Source organism: Syngnathus acus, chromosome 11, assembly GCF_901709675.1.
Source record: "Syngnathus acus chromosome 11, fSynAcu1.2, whole genome shotgun sequence".
Lineage (NCBI taxonomy): Eukaryota > Metazoa > Chordata > Actinopteri > Syngnathiformes > Syngnathidae > Syngnathus > Syngnathus acus.
Window position 1 is genome coordinate 1954736 of NC_051096.1, and position 19844 is coordinate 1974579.

Below are 19844 nucleotides of genomic sequence, written 5' to 3' on the forward strand. Positions count from 1 at the left end.
GTGGACGGCGCGCGGAGAACCTCAGCATCCATTCTTGCTTGAGAGCAACCACAAGGAGGAGCAGAGGACTGTTCTCCAGTACAGCGGGAGCGGGAACACCAAGAGGATCTCCCCCGATCAGAAGTGCACAAAGGACAGCGAAAAAGAGAGAGAAGCCCGCTTGATTGCATCTTTTTGGATTTTACATTATAAACGTTAACCACAGAGGACATCAAACCATCCAATTCCTGAGGTAAATTAGACTATGTACTGATACACATACATACATTATTTATGTGTGTATATGTATATATCTGTGTATATATAGATGTGTATATATGTGTATATATATATATATATATATACGCAATTTTATTTATATATATATATAAAATTGCGGTTCATTCTCAATGGCACATAGGTTACACAACAAGGGGTGCAATACCCCCCTTTGCCTTCTATCTATTCACAAACACCTCGCATCACCCTCTACTTTGGGCTCAGTAATAAGAATAATCATCATAATAATAATCCATCCATTTTCTGAACCGCTTAGTCCCCACAGGGGTCGCGGGAATGCTGGAGCCTATCCCAGCCGTTATCGGGCAGTAGGCGGGGGACACCCTGAACCGGTCGCCAGCCAATCGCAGGGCACACAGAGACAAACAACCATTTGCACTCGCACTCACACCTAGGAACAATCTGGAGTCTTCAACCGGCCTACCAAGCATGTTTTTGGGATGTGGGAGGAAACCGGAGTGCCCGGAGAAAACCCACGCGGGCCTGGGGAGAACATGCATACTCCACACAGGGATGGCCGGAGGTGGAATCGAACCCGCACCCTCCTAACTGTGAGGCGGACGTGCTACCCAGTGCACCACCGGGCCACCTCATAATAATAATAATCATCATTATTATATTAACATCTGGATGACGGGATGATTGGGTTGCACTCAAATCAGGCACGAGAGCGACCTAATTGGCAGTGGGGAAGCACGCTGGTATTTGCGCGTGCCCGCAGGCCGAACACAGTGTCTTGACATCCATGGGACGGGAAAGGGGGGGGACAGTTTTATGAGGCCGCAACACTCCCCAGCACTTAATCGCACTAACACTAATTTCAAAGATACAAATGTGGTATTTTTTCAGCAGTAAAATGTTCATTCATGATATGAGGATTGAGTTTTAGATTGGGCACTTTCACATCATTAGCCTAACAGCATACTTGCTTAAGTCATAGAAAACAAACAAGAGTCCAGCTGCCTTGATTCAACCTTTGCAGAGGACCATGATGTGAATGCAAAGATTTTTTGCAAGCCTATTAATATTTGTCATCAATAGTGTGGTATTCTGTTCAAAAGCACACAGGCAATTGCTATTAGGCTAATCAAATTCAGTATTCTTTAAAACAATTCCAGATTTCGGTGGCTGGGTTGTGCTTGGAGGAGGGAAGAGCCTAAAAAATGGGGAAATGCCTTGAATTTGTAGAAAAGAATCATGCATTAAAAGTAATAGTACTTTCCTCATGCAGGCTTGAGCGGCTGTCTCGTGGTCATGAGGCTGAATGCGTCCGAGCTGCCGTGGGAGGAGTCTTCGGGCGCGGACGCCTTACTTGCTTGGGACCACCAAGGGGGCGGACCGCCCGCCCGGGAAACCCCGGCCCTGACGGCGTGGGGAGTGGCCCTGTGCATTTCGGGAAGCGTCATCGCTGCCGAGAACGCTGTGGTGGTCACCACCATCCTGGCCACGCCGTCTCTGCGCGCTCCCGTCTTCCTGCTTCTGGCCAGCCTGGGGTTGGCCGACCTTCTGGCCGGTGTGGCTCTGGTAGCCCACTTCCTGTTCCTGTTCTGCCTGGCGCCCGGCGATTGGGCCGAGTTGGTGACGTCGGGTCTTCTGGTGACTTCGTTGACTGCCTCGCTGTGCAGCTTGATGGGCGTGGCCCTGGATCGCTTCTTCTCGTTGAGCCACGCCCTGACCTACGGCTCAGAACAATCTCGCCGGCGTGCCGCCCTGCTCCTGCTTCTGGTGTGGACGGGTGCCTGCGTCATAGGCGCGGGCCCCGCCATGGGTTGGAACTGCTTGGATCAGCCGGCTTCTTGCTCAGTGGCGCCTCCCCTCACTCGGACGTACCTCTCGCTGCTGTGCGGTGGCTTCCTGGTGGTGGTGGTTGTCACCCTGCAGCTGTACGTCGGTATCTGTCGGGTGGCGCGGCGCCACGCTCACGCCATCGCCACTCAGAGGCACTTCCTGCCCTCCAGCCAGTCGCTGGCTGGCAAGCACGGCGGCGGGCGAGGTTTCTCGCGCTTGGTGCTGGTTCTCGGAGTCTTCGTGGGTTGTTGGATGCCTTTCTCGCTGTGGGGGCTGCTGGGTGACGCGTCCAGCCCACCGCTGTACACCTATGCCACCCTGGTGCCCGCCGCCTTTAGCTCTCTGCTGAACCCGCTGCTCTACAGTCTGAGGAACAAAGACATACGCAAGGTTCTGCTGCACGCCTGCTGCCCTCGCAGCCACGCCACCCAGCTGCACTGCCCTGTAGATGTGTAGGACTTTGCGTCGACTCAATCATGAGAAACTCTGGGACACAATCCCAGGTCTGAAATCCTGGATCTGGCGGAGAAACCTTCCCATTCTGTAGAGGTTGTAAAAGATCTAAGAATGACAACACACTGTGTGTAGCCATCATACTATATTGTTTTGGGGGCAAAAGCCAGATGTTAACGGTGCCATCATGAGAGCGCTTTTACATGATGCCGGCACGTTTACCTCAAAGAAGATAAAAGGCAGGTCCAGAAAACGCACTTTTCTTGCATTTTCTCTTCTTCTCCAGTAGTTTGGCAGTCCAATTCATTCCACAGCAACTTGATTTGCTGTTTTGCTGCCATCCGCCAGGCTAAAACGCTGCCGGATTACCCCCAAGACAATATGATGACTGAAATGCCAACTTGGCAACATTTTCACTTCTTGAATTGAAACTGAAAATGAGTCGAAGAAAAGCCATCGTTTTGGTGTAAATCCAGGATTTCCCTGCCTTGTTGTTTATCTCATGAGAAAATTCAGAACTATGCAGGGGTTGGATACCCCCTCAATAAGCATGGTGTGGCCTTGGAAGAGGTCCTGTTGCTTCTGATGCACCAATTTGCAGAGAAGACCGCATGAAAGCGGCTTTGGAGAGGTCAAATCAATGTTTTCCAAATCCTGAATCTACAACCAAGGTTTCTTTGGAATTGTTTCAAGTCACATCTAAAGAGTTATGAAGTGCAATTTTATTTTGTTAAAAAAGGCAGGAATGATCTTTTGATAATAACAGGCTCCGCCAAACAAGGTCACAATCTATGCCAGTCGTGCGCTAAACACAAACTAGCGCTCGGAGTGTGAAATCTTCCACACTCCCACGTTTCTTTTTTAGAAGCAGGACGTGAGGTCCTCCTCCCTTATCGTGCTCATCAGAACATTCTGAACTGTTCTGGCCGGCGGCCATCTTGGAGGAACTCCCACTACTACCAGACGTCTCCGTGCCCGTGCCAACAATCGGGCCCACTTGTAGCTGCACGAGATCCCCCCCCCTCAGTGAAAACAATCAGCCGCCCGCCCACCCAATTGACATTTGTGCCGTTATGGAGCGAGCGAGGGAGTTCGGGGGCACAATGAGAGTCATGTTGCTGAATTCACTGGATCCAAAGGCTTAATAATAATAATGTGATGATGTACTTGAAATGTGTGTTTTGCAAACACAATGTTCCAATGGAGAGCTCCGATTCTATTTTTGCACACGCTCTCCTACTTCTAAGGCACTTTTCAGCCATTGAGACTGTATGTTGCACAACCTTTTTGTCAAATGAGTGAATATTTTATACTGATGAATAATAAATATGATTTTTTTTTTTCCAACTGGATGATGTCATCATTTTTTCCCTCAGGGATCGTGGAAGCTTTTAGAGCATTCATGAGTGCTTGAGCTGTCGGCATCTCGTTTGAGTTTGCAATAATGCTGTGACACTGCCTTCAGTGGTTGTATAAGATTAGGGTTTGGGCTTTGGGGAAGGGAGGGGGGGGGGGGACTGTAGGTCAACAACCTTTCTGAGAAAATACAACTTTGTTGTTAAAATATGAATATGAAGGGATTGACAATAAAGCTGACTTTGACTTTGAAAATATGATAACCTCTCTTTCTGACATAAGTCAGACACATATGACTTTGTTATGTAACACAAATACACATACTGATAACTCGGACATTATTGAAGATGCACGTCAGCCACTAAAGGCATAACAACAAAATGAAACTGGGATAAATTCTGCAAATGTATTCTCTTCATTTTATTTTTTTACCCAGATAATATATATGCTTTTTTTTGACAGTCTTTGGGAGCATAAACAAAACAATTAACATCGTCACTTTGGAAAAACTAGCCGCACGTGAAGATACAAATTTGAAATTTTATGTAGCAAAAAGCAAAGAAAAAAGGCATTTGAGAAGCAGGCGGTCCCCACAATTTTGTCACTTGGCTACTTCCATGTCAAGTTGTGTATGGGTTCTACTTCAAACTGCTAGGTGATTAAAAAAAAGGTTCTTAAATGTGCTTCCACATAAAAAAAAAAATCTATATATATATATATTTTTATCTTTGATAGACGACAAGTTGCTTATAGTGGACATGCTCTCATTAAAGCAGGAAAAAAGCAATAAAAAAAACAAGCTTGAATTGATAAATAAGAAGAATTAAAGGAATGTGATTGTGATGAGGTGGGACTTTATCTTCTGTGCTAACCTGAAGACGAGGCGACGCACGAGGAAGGCGCCTTCACTCGGACCACTCGTCATCGTCAAACTCAGACGAGTCATCCTCGCTGTCGCTGCACTCCACGGCGATGCGGCGCGACAAGATGGCAGCCACATCGTTGCCAGAGTGATTTTGCTTCTCCTGCTCCCGCTGGGCCTCCACCTTGCGCAGGTTGAAGCCTGGACCGCAAAGCCAAAGACACTCAGTAAGGTCAACTTGAATCACAAAGAAGTCGGGGGTGCGAGCGCCTTACCTTGTCTGATGGCCTGCAGTAGGTCGCTGCGGGCGTCGCCCTCGGGGGCCGGCTGCTGTTTGGGCGCTGCCGGCGCGGCGGCGGGAGGATGGGGCGCGGGCACGCCAAAGGAGGGGGGCGGTGGTGGGCCAGGGGGCGGCGGCGGAGGAGGAGGGCCTCCGCTGGTGGGCATGGGCGGCGGGGGAGGTGGGCCCATGCCAGACATGGCGGGCGGCGGGGGAGGAGCGAGCGGCGAAGTGAAGCCGCCCGGGGACAAGAGCGGGGGAGGGGGAGGAGGGCCGTCAAAGCCGGCGGGAGGCGGTGGTGCCCCGAAACCTGACAATGGGGGTGGGGGAGGAGGGGCGGGAGGAGGGGAGAGGTGGGGGCGAGAGTTGGCCGGAGGGGAGGCCACGGGGGGTGCCGGCGGCGGGTGGTTGGGGCTCAGGATACTGATGCGCTTGTGGTTGCCGGCGTCACCGTACCTGCACATGACAAAGCAAACGGAGGCTCTTGAATGAGAAGGCACATCCCCAACCCAAAGCGCAACTTACGTCATGTCGGGGGGTGGCGGAGGCAGGACGTCATCGGAGCCGGGCGGTGGCGGCGGGTCGTACGCGTAGGAGTCCATGCTCAAATCCAGTCCCTCGTCCCCGGATCCCAAGCTGCCATTCAGACCGTCCAAGGAGCTCCTAGAATGCAACGCAGGACCCATCATTGGGGTGTGATTTTCATTAATGCCACATTTAGTGGCCGTGTCATTTTTTTTTGAAATAATGAAAGCCTTCATTGTAGAAAATTAAATCACGTCACAAATTGAATAACAAAACTCAGATGACTCTTCTGAGCTTTGTCATTCAATTTGTCTGCTTGTTCAAAACGACGACGGCGTGCTGGCGCCACTAAGTCTGTCTCATGATGGCGCTCGCGTGACCAGTATGTGGGGAAAAAGCAAACAAAAGGGAAGAGGGGACATCCCGCATCGGGCCACGCACGTTTTGTTTATGACGAGACTAATACCTTCATGAACGGGTCACGTCCACTTACATCATCTCATTCTTGGGCACCACAAATTCTGCGCCCATCTTGCGGCGTTCCCACTCGTCCTTCCTGGTTTTGATCTTACGCGGGTTGAGGGTCCGCTGGTTCAGGTGGTCTTTCTTCTCCTTCTGCTCGACACAAGTCAGATCAGGCTTTAACCAAAAGTATGGATAGTGCTAAAAAATGGTGGCCAAAAGACACTGAGCATTCTAAAAATACTAAATTCAAATGTGTTGTACTTTAAAGTTAAAAACAACGGAACTATGTTCAACTCATGTACTGAAATAGACGATTGACGGTCCACCCCAGCAAACTGAGGTAATTGCAGCTACTTCCTGAATGGTGGCGCCTGTGACACGCATTTGAGGAAACGGAGCCAGTTGGTGTGCTGCTCACTCTGTGCTTTCGTTTCTCCTTCATGATGTCCTTGGTGTCCTGCAACATCTGCTCCTTCCACAGGTCAAAGAAGTACGAGGGATCCGTGTAAAATTTCAGAGCATCCCTTCCATCGTCGCTGAACACCGACAAAATAGAAAAAGAAAAGAAACACATGTTTGAGCATAAGACTGCAAACACCATAGGGTCCACTATCATGATGGGTCGTGACCCTGCCCCCTTTTAAAAACCTTTATTGCCAAATGTTTTCGATGAATAATGCAAAGTGGCGGGAACACGTGGACATGTTGGTGAATGTACGGCGAGCGACAGCCGAAGGAAGTGCGTCGTACCGGTACGGACTCAGATGGTTGAGCGGCGGAGGCGGGTCGCATGTAACGTAGGTGTCCTGTACGGGCATGGGTAGCGAGGGCCGGGTGAACATCTGCTGGTCCTGCGTCAGGCTGCTGTGGAAGGCCTTGCGAGTGGTGATGCCCTGCAAAGATACTGGCACACGCACAAAAGATTGCCATTTATGCATTTATACGTACCATTATCCTAAACATGCTCCAATATTCGGAAACCGATACGTTAAGCTTAACGTGGATGACAATACTTTGTCAGCCAAAAGTGATGTTTTTGCCTTGCTACTTACCTTCTTCTTCTTTGGGGTCCAACTGGGTGACTTTCAACTGCAGGTTGTCCACTCGCTGCCCGAGCGCCTCCACCCGGTCCGAAAAAAATTCGGCCTCCTTGAAGAGCCCCCTGAATACATCCTCGGCTTGCTTGCCTGTGGCGTGCACCAACACAATGATATTGACTGCCGTGATAGTATTTGCATTGGCAGGCGCACATAGCAGGAGCACTCACTGAGCCAGCCGAGCTGGCGGATGACGGCGGCCAGGCTGTTGTTGGAGACGCATTCCAGCTCGCTGCGGATGCTCGCCGGGATGGGCTGGCGGCACACGTACCGCGGCTCAATGTTCCTGATCACCAGAGGCATGGCGGTGGCCGGTAAAGGATGGCCAGACCCTGAGAAAAAAAAAGAAAGTTCGAGTGTGGGGAGAGAGGATCTCGATAAAACTATAAAACATTATTTTTCTACATGGCCTCTAAAAGGCTAAATTTCACATATTGTGGATGGGTCAGGAATATTTGTATTTACAGGCCTCTTAGTTGCATGTGAGTTGTAGTCACATATATAAATAGACAGATAGAATAAAGCAGAAGCAAAACTCAAGGTTTCTTCTCGCCACAAGTTTCAATGGCAATTCTCAGTGTGCCAAGGGTACAGAACAAAAACATACATGATCAACAATTATTTTCAATTTTGTCAGTTCAAAGTGAGGTCCACTGCTTACACTAACAACATGGCTGCCCTCCAATTTAGAGATTTGTATAACTTTTTTAGTAATAGCTGCTTTTCTCTGAGACATTTTATTATTAAACCATTATGCTCTGCCCTACGATAGTCATAATTAGAAACCGAGAAACAACACCCCACTAAAATATATGTCCACAAAATAATGACAACTGACAGAAAGCCAATGCAGTGACTTTTAAGTACAGCTCCCTTTTCCCCATTTCGGTTGTCTAATTATAAGCTTTTCATCCAGGGCCGCCCAACAGTGGTCTAGTCATCATTGACACAATTCCTTTCAATAGTTTTTAATCCCCTGTGAGGGTGTCAAATGTTTGCGTTGTGGTAAATATTGTCCCAAAAAAGCGTGTCGAAAAGTCCCACCATATTGTTTACTTCGGAATGAACGTTGTTGTTTCCCAGGGGCCATGAAGTCTCTGGCCGCGCCCCATTTGCTAACCCGCGGTGGACTTGACAAATTGGACGAGTTCTGTTTTTTAAAAGCACGTCCAAAATCTCGAAGCGTTGTTTAGCGGCATTATTTTCAAACTTAAAACTGCACGAAGAGCGTCAATCGAAACGAAGCTGGCTCAAACTAGTCAGAATGCAATCTGGCTTCTTGGCCTTGTCAAGAGCAGGAAGTGACTTGTACACGAACTCTTGTTTCGAACCAAACCGGCTAAATGCTCGTTTATTTCCACAACAAAACATCGCAGGGTGTTTTTATTCTGGGCTTACCGTTACAGCGAAGTTCACTCTCTAGCTGTATTGTTTGTCCAACTTTGAAAAGTTTTCCACTCGAAAATGTGAGCAGTGAGTCAGTTAGGCAAACGCGTACTGGGCAAACTAGCGAGCAAGCGGGCGAGGGCAAGGTCCCGAGTTTGCCAGCTGCTGATTGGCTGAGCGGTCGAGCTCCTAAGGCTGATTGGCCGAGGTGGCTGTCACATGAGCGGAATGGTGGTTTACGCTAGCGTAACTCCCCCGCAATGTTGTTGCGAGCATTTGTGCGCTATTTGCGTAAATGCTGGAGGGCAGCGGCGCGCATTCCGATGCGCGCTCCGGCGAGTTGGAGCGCGTCCGAGGAATGACAGGATTGGGCCCCGACGACGAATAAAAGTTCATTTCAGAAGATAAACATGGTCAAAGTAACGTTTCCCCTCAATAAGTCAAAGCTAGAAGTGGGTTACTATTGGTCATAAACAAATTTGTACACACACCCTATAAGACACAACGCCATTAGTTTTAAGGGGGATAACGGAAGCGGTGTTTTTCATTAAATAATTAATAATTAAATAATATATATAAATAAAATAATATAATCGTCATAATTTCAGAGCCTATATTGCATCTGTTCTTAATCATGTCTTGCAATTGGGGCACAGCATTAAAAGGCTGTCAGCAACAATCTTGATGCATGGCTCACGGATCAAACACATGTGTAACTTTTCCGTTTCTAGTAGACCCACCAAGACAGTAAATTAAACCATTCATGTTACTAAAAAAAACAACTTGAGCATAACTCACCATTGTGACACACTTTCATTCGTTGGACTCTTCCCATGTGCAACAAGCTGAAAAAAATGACCGTATAAAGACAGCAATGAGTACACCTCATGTCAGCTTGACACAGAATTTAACAAGACACAAAACAGAATGTTCCCAGCTGCCTTTTTGTGTGCATTTGCACAGTGATTAAATTTAATACACTTGGCTATAAACTCTTGGCTGTGTCAAATATGTGAAAACCACAAATATATACATACAAATAAAATAAATTTACATCGACTCTAGCAAGTGGATGTTTTTAATATCTTTTATTTGCTGCACTATTTATATCCTTGCTGGCTTGTTAAGTTCTCTGTACTACAAATCAAAAGTCCAATAAAGTAGGCCATGCATTTTGTCCACTAGGTGGCGGAATAAACACACACCAGATACACTTGCACACTGCGAAAACATAAAAATACTTAATTTTTGATTGATGCAAGCATTGATAAGACTCGGGTTGTCCTATTTTGTCTACCTTATAGTTTTAAAATCTACTTTGGAAACAATGTACATGTGATTTTATTCCTTCAAATTTAGATTATTTTATTTTGTATATTTAGTTTATGTATTCGTTATCTATTAAAAAGGTATAATGTATGTTGTTCTGTAATTATGTCAATTGAAATGTTATGTTTCATAGGTACTCGTGGTATTAGTACTCGGTAGTATAATGAGTACTCAAGAGTCGCATAGGTTGATTGTAGAGTGGCTATATGGGGCCCCCTTGTGGTTACAGGCTGTAATTGAGCCTGAAGGAACTGTTGCCATGGCAGCCATGGATGGCGCAGAGCTCTGTTGCTATAGGAACCTAAGTATGAGTATGACATCTTTGTGTTTGTGAGGGGCTCTAAGGTATATTTGCTTCTCACCCCTTTTTTTTTCAAGAGCTTTGTGTGCATGCGTACCGTGCCCCAACTCTGCCACAATGCCCGCCAGGGTTTGCGACACACCGGTTCTGGGACACACCGGCTCGGCGCCTGCCGTGCGTTTTCTCCGTACGTCCTGTACTGGGGGGGGGGGCAAGGCCTGTGTTAACGTGGCGACCGGCCAAAGCGTTGCCGCGGCGACCAACATATGCAGCGGCGCCGCTGGAATCAAAACGCTGGACAGCGCAGCCTAAAGACGACACGGTCCTGAGTGGTCCATGCTGGGTGGAAGCTGAGGACTGCGTTGGCTTGGTGGGGTGGGCACGCACAGTCCCGTTCTCGCGCACATCTGAAGGAAGAGGCAACACACAGCGTGTATGCAAGGGGAAACAGCCACTCCTTTGCACACGGCAGCAAAATTGGCGTGTGGGCGTGTGGACGGGTCGCCTTGTCTTGACCCATGGCGAGAACCCTGGAGAATTGAACGCGAAAAAAGGCAACGCATACACACTATACTTAACACGAATGAAACACACTGTCTGTCACGTGTGATTTATCGTCATACACATAGACCGAAGACTATCTTTGACGGGAAGAAGCTTAATGTAGGAAAAACATTGAGTGTAAATAACATGGAAGAGGTTCCATTGTATACACCCTACCTGTGGTGGAGGACGATACGGTGGAGTTCTGCAGAGAAAGACGGCGTGTCTTTGGCTCGAGGCTGCAGCTCCAAAGGCCTGGCTGAGTACACAAACACATGACTATATACCCTAGTGCAATGTATTTTGATCTATATAACCAAAAAAAAATATGAATAGATTTAAAGGAGTCTTCATTTGTGCACTTGGGCCTAAAGACCAGCAACAATCAAAGTTAATATAATTAGTCCAAAGTAGGACCAGCTCATTAAAGTAAAATTCTATCTCATCAATTGGTTTGTGTGTATGCCAGTCCTTGAATGTATGCCAAAGCACAATAAAGTTTGGCGACTGCGGCGAGACACCAAAACTACAGAGGCCACGTACAAATCATGTACCGTTGAATATAAAGCCCCCCCGCCCCAACCAAGACTGAGCTCTGTGGTCACCATGGCAACAGAGATAAGTAGCGGGGTGGGGGGTTATGAATCACTGCAATGAGTCAGAGTTTAGCCTTGTGCAGAAAAGAGTGGAAAAAAAGGTGTGTGTGTGTGTGTGTGTGTGTGTGTGTGTGAGTTCTTTGAGGCGCTGCGTTGATGGAGGTTGCGAAGGCCAAATGGTAAAAGAGACACAAGGGGAACAGATGCAAAATCTGATCTCACCTGGTCTAGGCTGCATGCAGAAATTCAAATGAAGGAGGAATTTGCAGTCAAATGGGGAGGGGGGTTGCATTTAAATGATTTTTCAAAAATGTTTGAAACTGCAAACTCATCCTTTTAATGTCTCCTGGAATATATTGAAAATGAAATATGACATACCGGTAGCCAGTAGATCTCACTCTTGTCCTCCATGAGGGGAATCGGCGTTGGGCTCATCGCTCTTCTCCGGCTCGATGGAGCAGAGCCTCCGGCTGGGGTGTCACCATCCTGCGACCTTTTGACCTCATTGTTTCCAATTAAAAACAAGTCCTTTGCAAGGTTTTGGTGTTGAGCCTTCATTAAAGGGATGACTTTTTTGACTCGTGTTTTATAAAGAAATATGCTCTAAATTCAATGTTCTGCTAATTAGAAAGTATTTTTACGTTAGCTTGCTCCTAAGCAACTCAGGAGCCACAGACAGACGCATGAATATTAAAAAGTGGAAGTAAGGCCTGATGCTGAATTCAAATTTGTTGAGTTGCACTGTTTGAATATCATCATGGAAGCCGGTTGGATTGAAAATAATAAAGATCGGCGTGCGCGGCGTGAATGCGATCACCTAGCAACAGCAGAAAATGGTTATTAACACTTTGCAGGGTGCTCAAAAGACAATTTGTCTTTAGAAGACCTCTCCTATTGCGATGCGGCGGGAATGTTACAGTAAAGGCAATGGTTTGTGTCAGCCTGTTGACAAAGTTTATACACAACAAGCGGCCAATCAACTACCGTCTGTCGAGCCAGCGGAGCAACAAATGCCAAACAACTCCCGACGTTCTCGCAGTCATCCCTTCCTATCACGCCTCCCTCCTCCTCCCCTTCCCAAACGATGTCCTCATCTGAACTCGCTCCCAGACAGCCGGACTGAAACCCAACATGCTAGCTCGTCATAATCCTTTTGGGAGGGGGGGGGGGAATTAGACACTAGGCACACGCTGTTACCAATGGCAAGAACAGAATGTGTATTTAAATATTTTTGCACCTCGGGTACATACATACATACATACATTTGTAACGAACAGATATACAACTGTTTTTTTTTTGGGGGGGGGGGGGGGGTCGCGCCACAAAAAACCCACTAAACAACAACAACGAGACCACGGAACAGAAGAGAGTGAAAGAAGCCCACTCGGTAGGACCCCATAGGCACACGCACGCATGCATGACTGCAGTCACGCAAACGTGCACACGCACACACACACGCGCGCGCACACACACACAGTCTTTGGGGTCCTTTGAGTGGAGTGAAAACAGCAAAAGACAGAGCATGTAAGAGATTATGTACAGATGCTGGTGTTTGAAGAAAAGCGGGGGAGTGGTCCACGCGAGGAGGGGACGTCGGGCGTGTTCAAAGCGTGCACAGCGGCAAGAGGCGGGGACGGCGAGGAAGGACAAGGGGGCGGCAGAGAGAAAGAAAACGACGGTTTGGAGGGGGGGGAGAAAAAAAAGTGGAACTGTTTGGAGTCCAACTTGCATGATTCTTTTGTGCACATGCGTCTGTCTCTGTGTGTGTTCGTAGGTTGATCTTGATTGTCAATGCCGGAGAATTAAAGCTCTGCTGTCCCCAAAAAAGCTGGCAGCTAAAAATGTTCACCCTTTCAGCCTTCCACAAAGAAGTCAAGCGTACAAAAGCGAGGGAAAGAAAACGAATGCTTCAAAAGGAGCAGATTGAACGCACCTGCAAGAAGAAGAGGAAGAAAGACAAAAAGGGAGAAAGAGAAAGTGACATGAGACGTTGGGGAATAAGAGCCGGAACGCAAAATGAAAACGGAGGCTCTTCCCTGAGCTAGCGACCAAGTCACGAGTGTAGACAACCAATGTGAGGGTGGGATTATGTCAATCAGCATCCGAAACGGTTTGTTTGGAGACACGTGGGCAACTCTCAAAAACGTACGTGAATGACTCACCTCCCGTTACAGGCTGGTCACGCTAAAGCCATCATCGTGGCCCTGGTCCAGAAGCTGGCACAGCACGCCGCCTCCCTGCTGCGACGGGTAGCGGTGCCCCATGGCTTGGCAGGAAAGCTGGGACAGTGAGTAAGCGCCGGGGTCGTCCTCTAGGGTGCTCTTGGCAAACGGCGTGAGGAGGCCCTGACGCGCCATCAGCTCCTGCTTGTGGGCGACCGCGGCGCCACACTCATCGTAGAGCGAGGGCGCCGAGTGGGCGGCGGCCTGCGCTGGGTGATGGGGCTGATTGTTGGCGTGCGCCTGGGCGGCGTAGGCTTTGGCGTGGGAGCTCAGGTGATGCTGCGGGTCGTGAGGCGGCGGCGGGTTCATGTGTGCGTTGGGGCTCGCCAGCAGGGTCCCGTGAGTGTTGGCGTGCGGGCTGGTGTGCGGGTGCGTACTGGGGCTGGGGGTGCCGCTGTGTGACGTTTGTCCGTACCAGTAGGGGGAGCCGCAGTAACTGGGGGAGTCGTACTGAGAGAACGGCACTTCTTTGGGAGGGGGCCGGTATGAGGGGCTCATTGCCGAGCTGCAGTGGGGTGGGACCCGCGGTAAAGGGGAGCAGGATGGCGAGAAGTTTCTGCAGGGGGCGAGGTGGTAGGATTGCGGTTTGGAAGGGTAAGGGGGAGGGGGGGAGGAAACACCGGGTGAAAGGGAGGACGAGGACTCGCCGGGGTACAAGGCTGGATATGGCTCCTCAGAGGATGGTGTTGAGGGGTGGGCGGAATAGGGGGAGGGGTACTCGCAGGGATCCTGGAGGTAACTGGAAGCGGGTGCCGAATTGGGAGTAGCCAAGGGAGAAAGGCTGCTACTGTCCCCGCTGTAATAGTCCAAACCCTCCTGGAATAAACCAGAAGACTCCAGAGCCGAAGAAGCTGCAGCAGCTTTCCCTCTGCCTTTGGATCCCGAAAGGCGCTCTCTTGAGCACGCCGACATCCCCCCTCTGCCTCCTCGAGACCCTCGGCCACGTCCCCCGCCCCGCTTGGGACTAAGCGTCGGCGAAGGACTGGATGGGGAATCCGAGTGTAAAACGGAACCGCCTTCTTTTTCCGACTGTTCAGAGCGTTTCCTGCGCCCCCGGCCGGGTTTGCTGGTCCCGGCGCCCTGGAAGAGGACGCTCTGGCTCCAGTTGTAGGACGGCGTCGAAGCGCTCTCGTGCCAGTCGATCATCAGTTTTTCCAGGCTGGACAGGCTGGACTGAGTCCCTTCCCCGCTGGCCGTTTCACTCTGCCTGAAGACTGGCCCCATGGAGGGAGGAGGTCCGCATCCGGCCCCTCCTGAGCCGGGATGCGAGGAGTCGGAGGAGGACTCCGATAGACTCTCGGGGAAAGGGGGTCTCTTGGCCTTCTGCGGGGTGTAGTTGGAGATGTCCAAGATGTCCTTTGATTCATTGGAGCCGTAGTCGCCGTAAGCGTGAGGCCCAAAATTGTCTGCCGACCATCCGCCATAACCTTGTCTACAAAAGATAATCACAAGGCATTGACATTAGAAAACGGGACATTTTCTTGTCGCGTGGTTTCTCCGAGCGACGTACCTGAAGCTCCACTGGTTGCTGTTGTACTGTTTGTAACACTCTGGTGAAGACGAGGAGCTAAAGGGGCTGCCTTTGGCCACCGCCATGTAGCCGGCACCTGGCGACGTGGGCCCTGTGGCGGGACTTCCACCGAAGCCCTTCCTGGCCCCCGCCTGGTAGTAGCCCGGCTGGCCACGCTCGTGAACTCCGGTCTTGCAAGAGAAACTGCAGTCTGAGGGTCTCTGGGGCCCTGCGCAAGAGGAGGCGGCATAGGCGGGAGAGTAGTGGCCGTAGCCCGAAGGGTGGGGGGAACCGGGGGACTGCGAGAGGGACGGCGGATTGGATTTTGGATAGTTGGAAGGGGTGGGGGACGTTTGAGTCTGGCTAGTGTAGTTGTAAGGAGGCCCGGCAGAGGCACAGTGCGCCTGCATGGAACCCTCTGCCGCAGAACTTGCCCCGTTGGCCCCCCACTTTGATATGGACCACCGCTGAGGGGTTGGCGGGCCGGATGCTTCGTAACCGTGAGCGGATGAAGCTTTGCGTGCGTTTGGTTGCGAGATGTCCAGAAGTTCGGACGAGTCATCAGAGTCCAGCAAAGATCGAAAATATCCCGCAAACAAACTTTGCGAATCGTCCCCGGTTTGCCGGGCGCCTCTGCTTCCGCGGCCGTAGGCGCCTCTCCTGCCGACCTCGCAGGAGGAAAAGCCCCCCCTTGTGGATCCGCAGTAGCGTTTGTCGGCGCCCTCGTCACCCCAGCCCCCGGAACCGTTGGGCCATTCCTGTCCCACGAAGTCTCCTTCCCCTTTCAATGTGCCATTTTTCCTCACGCGTCTCTTTCTGACCGTTTTCTCAGCCCCGGGCTCGGTTCCGACCACACCCCCTCCTCTGCCGACACCCTTCCCCCGTTTTCTGGGTAATCCGTCCTCTGAGAGGGGGCCCGGTTTGCGCTTCTTGCCGATGGACTCAAAGAATTCAGAGAAGGTGCTCTTGTTGTGCTCGCTGCCGCCAGCCGCACCCCTCCCAGCGCCCCCTCCTCTGCTGCCCCGTGGCCGCCTGGACCCGGTGAGCCGGTGCAGCAGGGTGGAGATTGCCGGGTTTTCCGAGGGGGTATGGAAACTTTCCGGCTCGCCGGGTGCCCAGCAGTGAGGGGGGGAGCATTGGCCGGTGGCGGGCGGCTGGCGATTCAAAAAGGCCAGTTTGGATAGGACATCCCCATACTCGGTCTTCACGTCATCCGTGTCCCCGACATAGGACGGATAGGGGCAGGGGAGTTTAGTCCGCCGCCTCCTACGGGGCTTCTTGACCTGCTCTCCGTCGCCACAGGGAGCAGGGCTCTCCCCCGGTATCATGAGCGCCGGTTGTTTGGGCGGTCGACCTCGCCTGCGTTTAACGATAAGCGGCAGCTCTCCGGGCGGGAACATGACCATGACGCTCTTGCCGTTGTTCTTTATGCGGAGGAGCGCCGTGGGCTCCCGAACCACCTCCGGGCCCGCCGCGGTGCCAATATGACCCTTCTCTGGTGCCGTGATGGTCTCCACACTGGAGATCTTGTAGCTTTTCTGTCGCCGTCCAAGGCTGAAGGGAATACGAGCCACCTTGACCACGATCTTCCTCACCTGTGCAGCACGGGAAAAAGTATCAAACACAGGTCAAGAAAAGTTGCCTCGACACCAGTTCCAGACATGCAAAATTGGCACCACTAACGTAAAATAACTCACTCCAACAAAACGTCCACACCTCCGGCCAGTGGGAGAGAAAATCTCCAGCTCCTTTTTCACGATTGGTGCCGGCACAACGGGCGGCGGCAGATGCGTGGCACCGCACCGCAAGGCGGCTTGTGCTGCCAGACGGCGTCTCATGACACTTTTAGGACCCGGTTTCTGAACTGACTTGGGAGCGGGCCTCGAGCGAGATTTAGGTCCAGGTCTGTGCCCGAGTCTGGGCCCGGGTTTTGGGGGCGCTTTGGGGACGGCTTTGGGGACGGCTTTGGGGACGGTTAGCGCAAGAGGAGCAGCTACAGGGGAGGATGCCGCGGGGGTGACGGCCTCTGTGGTCAGCTGCTCCTTTGTTGTGACTGCTTCCTCCACCTGCTCCTCTTTAAGCCTCCAGAACTTCTCCTCAGAAGCGTCTAGCGCCTCCTCATCTTCTCTCTCCTTCTCCGCTCTCCTTTCGGGGTCCTCCGGGATTCGGCGGAGGCGGGAGGATTTGCGCACATTACACGGGAAACGGGACCGTCCGGAGCTGCGCAGCGCATACTTCCTCTCGGCCTCCACGACGAGAGGCGACGAGCCAGTGCCGGGACAAACGTTTGCGGGTGTGTTCATTTCTGAAGCGAGGGTCCGCCCCGCCGACTGATTGGCAGAGGTCGGATGATTGCCAAGCGCTAAAATCAAAGGCTGAGGTGATGTCGTGCTCCGACTTCTGGACTGTTGGGCCTCCCGAGAGCCGCAAGAGTCCGAGCTAGCATGAGAAAGCATCTGTGTGTCCATATGCGTTTGCATCCTTGCCGGTGGCTCCGCGCCGGTCACCGCCCGATTGGGTGGGTAGGTGCGGTGCCCGCCCCTGCGCTGCGGGTGGACGCCGTTGGCCAGCGCTGGGGCTGCAGAGGAGGGCTGGCCAGTCACTGGCGGCAGGACATCATGAGCCAGGAGCCCTGCGGCCCAGAGCTCAGGCCCTTGGACGATGCAGTCTTTTTTCTCAGCGGCGCCGCACACAAGACGGCCAGTTTGTCCGGTGCGTAAATATGCCGAGAGATCGCTCATCCAGTGGACATACTCGGTTGGGCCTCGACTCTCTTGTCCTCTATGGAAGATTCAAAGACCTGAAGATGCAAACATGTTATCAGTCACGCCCTTTCCTCAAATAGCGGCCGTACATTATTTTAGTCGGGAGGCATTTTGTTAACTAAGCAAACAAACAGTAGCAAGTGAGTTGAAGGACAGTTCGTCAACCGCTGTTGCTAACCAAAACAGCAGTATCGAGCATATCACAACCCACAGATGAACTAAAAGAGACATTTGGTCAGCTTGCACTGTTGTGATTAATTGATTGCTCCATCTTGATATTGATCAATCCATTTACTTTCAAATTCACTTTCTCACTTCAAATGAATTGTAACAAAAGTTTCAGTCCCCCCAAAAATGCACAAAATTGGTGTCAGGTGAGTCTCGAAAACAGCAAACCTGCTGTAAATACTTTTTTCCAGTATTTTTAAACATCATATATTTCAATTTATGAAGCCTGCCGCCCACGTGGCAGCACGACAATTAGTGCCGCACTCACCATTCGCGTCCCACTCGAGCGGTCGGCGCCGTCGGCTCGCCGGCTGATTCGGATTCCGAGGCTCACCTCACTCTGTCTGCCCGGCTGGCGGAGTTCTGCAGGGGATCATTGGGTCATCAATACTGCAGTGGGCAGCGGCAGCAGCAGCAACTCGCGCACTTTGGCTCTGCCCAACTGCATCCCTTCTGCTCCTCACGTGGCCCATGGTAGCCGAGAGCGGGAGACAAGACGGGCGCTGAGGCGGCTGGGCTGAAGGTGAAGAAGGGCAGAGGAGAAATATGAGAGTCCGGGAGTGTGGGAGTGTGACATGCCCGTGTAATTGCTTTGCAATTGCAAAGTGGACATTTTGTCCAATTGCAATGGCAAAGTGGACATTTTGTCATTTTGCGCGAGAAATTTGTATTAGCAAAAAGGAGTCACTGTAGCGTGGATTTAGATGTATTTTATTTAGAATATGTCCTAATATTTTGGCTGTGGTAATAAATGAAAACTGTTGTTTTTGCTTTGTTGTTGTTGTTGTGTTGTATGAAAACAATAGCAGCCACCAGGGGGAACCAAAGGGGTGATGAGGAGGGAAGTGCAAAGCGGATAAAGACATCGAGGTGACAGTGTGTGCGTGTGTGTCTGTGTGTAGGTCACATATGCACACGTTCAAACACACGATGGCGTCCACGGCGCAACACCTCTGCGTGTTCCTGGCCAACATATGGCCGTGATTAGTGAGGCGGCAGCGTGCGAGGGGGAGGGAAAGAAGGGAGCGAAGGAACGGAGGGGAGAGGACGAGTGTCTTGCATGTGGGAGAAAGTACGAGGCAAAATGTGGAAAAAGATGCGATGGAGTTGAAACAAATCGGGAGGTACATTTGAAAAACACTTTCAGTCAAATGAATTGCTAATTAATATGCAATTTTAGTCGGCCAAATATCGGCATCAGCCTAAAAAAAAAATCCGTATCACTCCGGCTCGACTCCTCTCCTCCAACCTCAGCGCTATCAATCCTCGACTCTCGACACTTTCTTCCGCCCTCCTCTAATTAACGGCTTTTGTTAATTAATCATCCTTCTGACCAGCATGTGTGTGTGTGCGCGAGACGCAGACACAAACACATGCTTGAATTAAAGGCACACGCACTCGTTGCACGCTGTGAGTGACAGCCGGCGACAACGCGCACGCGCGCATGCACGCATGCATACACACACATGCAAATATGCCGCAAGAGCTCCATCCACCCACACGCGGCACGCGCGTCCCCATTTGCACATAAAGACAAACACACAAGGACGCACATGCAAATGCATGCGCGCGTGTGTGTGTGTGCTATGATTCATTGTTTTTACCAAACACTTTTGGCATCAATCGGCCACCAATGGGATAAAAAAAAAAAAAAAAATCGTGCACAGCAGGTTGTGTGACCAAGGCAACTACACAACAGCCTGCGTACTCGCGCATTTTTGTGTGCGAGTGCGTAAAACCGCGCACAAGTTCTTGGCCCGTTGCCCCCCACGGAAACAAGCACTGTGCTGCACATGTGCACTCCCTCTCATCTGTCTCAGACGTACACGCCTGCCAGCAGTGCTTGGTGAGGACCCAGC

General features: G+C 50.8%; 3 protein-coding genes across 7 annotated transcripts; 1 reads left to right on the top strand and 2 right to left on the bottom strand.

Annotated features, from left to right (window-relative positions):
• Positions 1-2: 2 nt before the first annotated feature.
• On the top strand, positions 3-3772 carry gpr186 (G protein-coupled receptor 186). Its single transcript, XM_037264160.1, has 2 exons — positions 3-232; positions 1511-3772. The coding sequence occupies exon 2, from the start codon at positions 1534-1536 to the stop codon at positions 2521-2523; it is 990 nt and encodes a 329-aa protein (XP_037120055.1). The 5' UTR covers positions 3-232; positions 1511-1533; the 3' UTR covers positions 2524-3772.
• Positions 3773-4275: 503 nt separating this feature from the next.
• wasf2 (WASP family member 2) lies at positions 4276-8643 on the bottom strand. The gene is made up of 9 exons (XM_037264019.1): positions 8504-8643; positions 7276-7437; positions 7061-7195; positions 6759-6912; positions 6427-6544; positions 6037-6158; positions 5544-5681; positions 5014-5474; positions 4276-4939 (listed from the first exon to the last, which is right to left on the bottom strand). Exons 2-9 carry the CDS (start codon positions 7406-7408, stop codon positions 4782-4784), a joined length of 1419 nt encoding a protein of 472 aa, XP_037119914.1. The 5' UTR covers positions 7409-7437; positions 8504-8643; the 3' UTR covers positions 4276-4781.
• Positions 8644-9564: 921 nt separating this feature from the next.
• On the bottom strand, positions 9565-18499 carry ahdc1 (AT hook, DNA binding motif, containing 1). Of its 5 annotated transcripts, XM_037263762.1 has the most exons (8): positions 18413-18499; positions 18254-18348; positions 16690-17792; positions 14993-16587; positions 13423-14914; positions 11639-13193; positions 10842-10923; positions 10196-10528 (listed from the first exon to the last, which is right to left on the bottom strand). In XM_037263762.1, exons 3-5 carry the CDS (start codon positions 17731-17733, stop codon positions 13429-13431), a joined length of 4125 nt encoding a protein of 1374 aa, XP_037119657.1. In that variant the 5' UTR covers positions 17734-17792; positions 18254-18348; positions 18413-18499; the 3' UTR covers positions 10196-10528; positions 10842-10923; positions 11639-13193; positions 13423-13428. The 5 variants fall into 5 exon arrangements, with proteins under 5 accessions (XP_037119658.1, XP_037119657.1, XP_037119656.1 ...); XM_037263761.1 differs by having other exon boundaries at positions 18320-18499; XM_037263758.1 differs by having other exon boundaries at positions 18254-18499.
• Between the last annotated feature and the right edge of the window lie 1345 nt (positions 18500-19844).

What these genes read in the sequence shown, in the direction of transcription:
- gpr186 (XM_037264160.1), top strand. Translation starts at nt 1,534, where the DNA reads ATGAGGCTGAATGCGTCCGAGCTGCCGTGGGAGGAGTCTTCGGGCGCG.
- wasf2 (XM_037264019.1), bottom strand. Translation starts at nt 7,408, where the DNA reads ATGCCTCTGGTGATCAGGAACATTGAGCCGCGGTACGTGTGCCGCCAG. An exon ending in CCGCCAGCTCGGCTGGCTCA is followed by an intron (nt 7,196 to 7,275) that starts GTGAGTGCTCCT and finishes TGCACGCCACAG; the next exon opens with GCAAGCAAGCCGAGGATGTA. An exon ending in CCGCCACCCCCCGACATGAC is followed by an intron (nt 5,475 to 5,543) that starts GTAAGTTGCGCT and finishes TGTCATGTGCAG; the next exon opens with GTACGGTGACGCCGGCAACC.
- ahdc1 (XM_037263763.1), bottom strand. Translation starts at nt 17,733, where the DNA reads ATGAGCGATCTCTCGGCATATTTACGCACCGGACAAACTGGCCGTCTT. An exon ending in GGTGTGGACGTTTTGTTGGA is followed by an intron (nt 16,588 to 16,689) that starts GTGAGTTATTTT and finishes CGTGCTGCACAG; the next exon opens with GTGAGGAAGATCGTGGTCAA. An exon ending in AGCAACCAGTGGAGCTTCAG is followed by an intron (nt 14,915 to 14,992) that starts GTACGTCGCTCG and finishes TATCTTTTGTAG; the next exon opens with ACAAGGTTATGGCGGATGGT.